Here is a 6,068-nt window from a genome sequence, read left to right on the forward strand (position 1 = left end):
TGGTCCCGCTGGGACACCCCCCGCCTCCTCCGGTGACACCCTTCAAGGTCACCCCGGGCCAGGGGAGGGCTGGGCTCGGCGCCCTCAGGGTGGGTGGAAACGTGGGAAACGGTCAAATCCCCCCGGGCCCGGGCTCCCCAGGGCCTTTTCCTGACATGGCCGGGTGCTGGGCCTCCCCCCGCGCCCTTCTCCTGGCGTTCGGAAGGGGGGTTCGCTGGCAGCACGGCCAAGTCCTCAGTGCACCAGCCTGCTTTTGTGTTTTGGTGGGGTTTCAGGGATTTTTTGGGGGGATGGCACGTTCTGGGCCATGTATTCCCTCCACAGATCTTTCTGGAAACGTGTGGGTTTGAGGACAGTAAACTTAGTCTCATTCTGTCTGAGGTGAGGCTGCAGAGTCGCAGTGACTCATGGTGGGGTGCTGGGAGCCCACTGCCGTGACTCAGGACCCCTCTGGGGTACACACGCGTTAATCTTTTCAGAACTCTGCCTCAACAGTGTGGCATTTTCTGAGGCCCTGAAGCTTGCAGGTCGCTGAGCCTGAGCAAATCCCGTTCTGTCTCCCCACCAGGAACGTGGTTTCTTTTTTTTTTTTTTTTAGCCTAGAATAAGAGACCTGCAGCTTGGGTCTGTTTGCTTCACCCTTCACAAGGTAGATTTATGGGTTTGGCATTTACGATCTGGTTCTTGTCATCAGGGGAATGGCTTGTGGATTCTTCCTGCCTTGTGTGGGAGATACAAGCTTTTGCAACACGTGTAATCCGGCTCTCAGGTGTTGGGAGTGCGTGAAACAGCACTGGTAGGAAAGGAGGCTGCTCTTAAAAAAACAGAGACCCGCAGTTCCCTCGGGCTCACCTTGCTGGTGGAGCAGGCGTAATCCTGAGGCAGAGCGGGATGTGTGGGCTGGAGACAGCCGCGGGATGTGGTTTCTCCCCTGGTGACTCAGTGGTGTGCCATGGTGTGTGCAACGTGTCCCCAGCACCATCCATCCAGCTATTACCCCGTATTCCTGCAATAAACCTGCCCCCATGGGCGGTCGCAGTGGAGGGAACAGCGTCTTTGCCCCTGCATGCTGTGAGCCTGACAGTGGCTGTGATTCTTCTAGCAGTGCAGCGGCTGCAGGTCAAAGCCAAGAATGAGCGAGATGCACCGAGGGAGAGCGTGTGGGCTGGCACCCAGTGGGTTTGTCAGTGGCGGGGTGGACAGGGAGGTCGCTGTGGGCTGCCCTGGCTCTAACCCAGCTCTGCTTGGTTTCTCATCACTGTGAGACAAGTGCAAGCAGGGAGAGAGAGTTAGCCAGGGCTGTTCAGAGATGGACTTGTCAAGCGTGATTGCAGTGGGAGAATCCTGAAAGATTGACCCCAAAGCCAAACTCCAGCAGGAGAGCTGGGATGGGTCTGCTCTGGAAACTGCCCCTGCCTGGCTATGCAGAACCTCTGTGCAGGCCAGTTCGAAGGGAGCTGAGAGCCCAGCCTGGCAGAAGTGAAGCTGGTCCCATTCACTTGTCAGTTGTGCACTGTAACACTGTTTTTTAACCAGTTCTGTGGCACTTCCCTGGTTGAGTGGAGCTCACTGAAACAGTGTGGTGCTTGGAAGCTGTGGATGAACAGGCAGGATTTTTGTAGCCGGGCCACGTCAACAGCACCAAGGGCTCTGTTTGTTCTGGGCTGTGATGGGGAGCAGGGGAAGTGGACAAACCTCCTCTAATTGCCCTCTGAATGGCTCTGTTTCTGCCCCCAGAGAGGAAACGGTTTTACCAGAACGTGAGCATCTCGCAAGGAGAAGGTGAGTACCACCGCTGGGATGGGATGGAGGGGCTGGTGCCCATGACAGGTGTTGCCACCTTACGCTTCTTCGGTGAGAGCGTGGCACACCCACAACCCAGACTGTGCGAGCTGGGTATTTGTCACCAGCCTGCTGTGCCCTTTCCTCATCTATAGTGAAGCTGTGTGGTGGGAAACAGCTTCCAAGACCATTTGGGGAAAAATTATGCCTAAGTGAGAGCAATGGTGCAAAACTCCAGTGTCCCTGGTCCCGTGCTCCCGTCAGCTCCAGCTCTGAATCTGCTCCCACTGTGGGGTTGTCGTGGTTTAACCCGGCTGGCAACTCAGCACCACGCAGCCGCTCGCTCACTCCCCCCTCCCTCAGTGGGGTGGGGGAGAGAATCGGAAAGAAAATAAAAGGTTAGAGCCGAGGGCTGAGATAAAGACAGTTTAATAAGAGAAAATAATAATAATAATAATAATAATGAGGATGATAACAGAATATACAGAATATACAAAACGAATGAGGCACAAGGCAATTGCTCACCACCCACCGACCGATGCCCAGCCCGTCCCGAGTGGTCAGTTTGGGTTAGCTGTGCTAGCTGTGCTGTACTCCCAGCTTGTTATGCACCTGGGCAAGCAGGAGAAGCTCAAAAAGTCCTTGAGTAGTCTGAGCACTACTTGGCAACAGCTGAAAACATCAGTGTGTTATCAACATTCTTCTGGTACTAAATCCAAAACACAGCACTATGCTAGCTACTATGAAGAAAATTAGCTCTATCCCAGCCGAAACCAGGACAGGGGTTGTCTGTTGTTCCTTAGTGCCTGCTCCTCTTTGATTTCCCAGGATTTATCCTCTGATTCCCCAGGAGGCTTTGAAATCAACCTGGACCACCGGAAGCTGAAAACTCCCCAGGCCAAGCTCTTCACTGTCCCCAGTGAGGCCTTGGCCATTGCAGTGGCAACAGAATGGGACTCCCAGAAAGACACCATCAAGTTCTACACCATGCACCTGGTGAGCACGGCAGGTTGGGGCATCCAGACCTCGGCGAGGCAGATCGCGGTGTGTTGGGAGCAGTCAGGTGAAGGAAGTCAGGATTAAAGACAGGGAATTGAAATGCCAGGGGGTAAAGGTGGGTTTGCCAGGCCACTGCCACCTGGCAAGGTCTTTGCCAGCTGGCAGAATGGATTCCAGAGCAAGGCTTGAGAACCGCTTTGGGATTGAGAACTGCTTTGGGGTGTAAGCCTTGTGTTGGGGTGTGTGAGACAGCAGCATCTTCTGGGAATGCTTTTTTCAGCGTCCTGCCTCTGCCAGATCTCCTGAGTACTTGCAGTAGAATTGGCATGGCTTGGTCTAAAACTGGGGTGACTGGGTAGACATGAGAACAGTCTCCAAATGCAGAACGTGGAGAGAGCAGGTTGTCCTAATGCCCATGGAATCAGGGACAAGAGATTAGGACTTTGGCTGGGCACTGAGGGCCATTAGGTACTGGCTGGGTGACTGGATAGGAAATCTGTGTCTCTGGGGGACTTGAGAAGGGGCTGGACAGTGTTACTGGACATAGCAGGAGGAAATGGGATGAGCTGTGGGAGGGCAGTCCATGAGCCCTCTCCCCTGGTGGTTGATGGGCCTGCTCCCAAGGCTTCTGAAACCAGTGAGAAGTTTCCTATTATGTGAGCCATGTTCTGGCCCTGCACCCCTTTTAGCTGCATTCCTCGGCTCTCTGTCTGCCCCAAATTCCTCTGCTTCTTGGCCTTGTGCAGTGGAAGCTGCTGCTTCCCCAAGCCTTGAATAACAGCACTTTAAACTGCCTTCATCCTGCAGACCACACTGTGCAACACGGCGCTGGACAATCCCACACAGCGAAACAAAACGCAGCTGATCCGTGCAGCTGTGAAGTTCCTGGAGACTGACACTGTCTGGTAGGAGATGGGGGTTGCAGTGTGGTTTTTGGAAGAGTGGTTGGGGGAAGTGAGGAAAATGTCTGCCGTAACCCAGTCATGGCAGGGCTCTGGTCTGTCCTGGTTTTGGCCCGAGGGTTTGAATTAGTTTAGGCCAATCCTACATCTGCAAACCTAGCCGAAGTCCATGCACCTGGAGGGCATAGGTATGAAGAAGAATGGGGATCTGGTCCTCTGTTGAACTCTATTTTGGACACCTCCATGCTGGGCAAGGGCGGGAGCAGAAGGAAATTAAGATCTCCTTGGGGAAAAGAAAGCATCTTTGAAAGGCCTGGGGGAATCTCTCAGCCCAGTCCCTGGTACTCCTATGACAGCACAGGCAGCTCTGATTACTTGTACCAGTAGCAAAATGCCCTTCATTCCTTAAAGTCTCTGTGGGCTGCAGGATCAAGCCTGTTCATGCCCAGGCTGCAGGATCATACCCAAGCTCCTGTCTCGCGGTCTCAGCCTCTGAGGTGTCCACTGGCAACTGCTCAGCTCCTGTGGGGAGAGGGCAACAGGATTCCCCCACCTGCCTCTATGGCTTTGGTCAGGCTGGCAGTGGGGAGAGCCAAGCTGAGCGAGCCGCTGGGCAAGGTGAGGCAGAGTTCCAGTGGGACACGTCCCCTGCTCTATCCACTAAACCTTGCTGCATCCTGTGGCTGGCTTGGGGCTACCTGCAATTTTCTGTTGACTGGTTTGCTGCTCTCTTTTGTAGTAAGATGGAATTGTCCTTCCCAAAACAACAAAAAGCTCTGAATTTGGGGAAGACGGAAGGGGTTGTTCCTAGTCACTGCTGCTGCTGCCTGGGTGGACAGTGGACCCTTGTTCCCCTTGCTGTGGTCTGGTGGGGGGCAGCTTCATTCGCAGAGGGGTGCCTCAGCCTGGGAGTGAACATCCCGTGTGGTTTTGTTCTGTAATGTCCCAGCTATCGTGTGGAGGAGCCAGCCGCCTTGGCAGAGCTGCAGAAGAATGAATGGGATCCTGTTGTCGCCTGGGCTGAGAAAAGGTAAGAGCTCAAAGATGTTTCTGTCTGCTTATGCCTTGCCCTGCTGAGGCCAGGAGCTCTAGTGCTTGTGACTGTTGGGAGCCGCAAGGTTCACGAGCTCTGTGCTTTTCTAAGGGGCTGGGTGATCATTGCAGGTACAACGTGGCAATTGGCTCCTCGACCAGCATCCTGGGGCCGAACATCCCAGCCAGCACCAAGGAGACCTTCATCAGCCATCTGGCATCCTACAACATGTGGGCCCTGCAAGGTGAGAGAGGCTGGGCTGGTCAACTTTAGACCTGAAATTCAAGGTCTGGCCTAGATTGGTAGCGCAGGACAAGTCTGACTTCAGTTCCATAGACCCTGTCCACACGCAGGCATCTCCATTTCCTATCAGCTTGAGCTGAACTGTGAGTGCTTAGCAGCTCAGAGTTTTGAGCCCTTCTTCCCTCCTCCTCTTCCCAGGTGTGCCTGTCTGCGGGATTTGCTCCAGTCCCTCAGTCGCCAGGCGCTCACTCTCCTCCCCTGAAGAGGGATGTCTTGCAAGCCAGAAGCTGGTGGTGTGGCAGGAAAGAGCCCAGCAGCTGTGTCCTTTGCCAACAGAGTTGTCCCAGGACACAGCCCACCACACACATTTGCACAGTGTTTTTCTAGGAGTGGTTATAGATGGGGACAGGTCTTTTAGCACCAAACAGTATCCAAGTCCCTTTCATCCTGGACTTTCATCTGAGCTCTAGAATACTCAGGCTGGATGGGTATCTCTTCCCTTTGCACAGGGCAGGTTTGTAGTAGAATAAAAGGAAGCAGTTTCCAAGGCATAGTCTTTGTCACTGCCATGGGATTGGCCAGAACAGCACTCTGTCTCTGCTGTTAACTGCAGATCTGACACTTAAGTGCCCAGACGCAAGTGGGAGGTATCACCATCCCTGAGGAGGTACCCACACCCCGACTGTCTCTTTGGAGCATGTGAAGATGCCGCTATAATGCTGCAGAAAACAACCATGAATCTTGTTTGTTTTGGGTTATTTGCTTCCAGGTATAGAATATGTAATCACCCAGCTGAAATCTCTGATTCTGTCCATGAGTCTGATTGACAGGCACATTACAGTAGAGAAAGCCGTGCTTCTGTCTCGCCTGGAGGAAGAATACCAGGTAAATGATGTTACAGAACAGCCCTATAATTCAAATAGCAATAATCTCAGCGTGACAAATGCATCTCCTACCACAAATAACTGGCAAGGGAAGTGCCTGCTATTGCAGGAGAGGTTCCACTCTGCCGATCTCCCCATTTGAGAGAGTTTGGAGTGCGCTGCTGTAGAGCAACGTCATGGGCCCGACAGCCCAGAGTGCTCTTGGGGCTGCCAGTTTGGTTTTGC

The 6,068-nt window shown here is 53.6% G+C and overlaps 1 protein-coding gene across 1 annotated transcript; it reads left to right on the forward strand.

Annotated features, from left to right (window-relative positions):
- The first annotated feature begins 122 nt into the window (after positions 1-122).
- Positions 123-5,622, forward strand: ATPAF2 (ATP synthase mitochondrial F1 complex assembly factor 2). The gene is made up of 6 exons (XM_035891454.1): positions 123-1,782; positions 2,633-2,778; positions 3,589-3,686; positions 4,633-4,713; positions 4,848-4,960; positions 5,158-5,622. Exons 1-6 carry the CDS (start codon positions 1,716-1,718, stop codon positions 5,427-5,429), a joined length of 777 nt encoding a protein of 258 aa, XP_035747347.1. The 5' UTR covers positions 123-1,715; the 3' UTR covers positions 5,430-5,622.
- Positions 5,623-6,068: the final 446 nt, after the last annotated feature.

Source organism: Egretta garzetta, unplaced genomic scaffold, assembly GCF_000687185.1.
Source record: "Egretta garzetta isolate BGI_Z169 unplaced genomic scaffold, ASM68718v1 scaffold263, whole genome shotgun sequence".
Lineage (NCBI taxonomy): Eukaryota > Metazoa > Chordata > Aves > Pelecaniformes > Ardeidae > Egretta > Egretta garzetta.

Excerpts from the sequence above, each read along its gene's own strand:
- ATPAF2 (XM_035891454.1), top strand. The coding sequence starts at position 1,716 with ATGGCTCTGTTTCTGCCCCCAGAGAGGAAACGGTTTTACCAGAACGTG. Across the intron at positions 1,783-2,632 it reads GAGCATCTCGCAAGGAGAAG|GAGGCTTTGAAATCAACCTG; the intron begins GTGAGTACCACC and ends CTGATTCCCCAG. Across the intron at positions 2,779-3,588 it reads AGTTCTACACCATGCACCTG|ACCACACTGTGCAACACGGC; the intron begins GTGAGCACGGCA and ends TTCATCCTGCAG.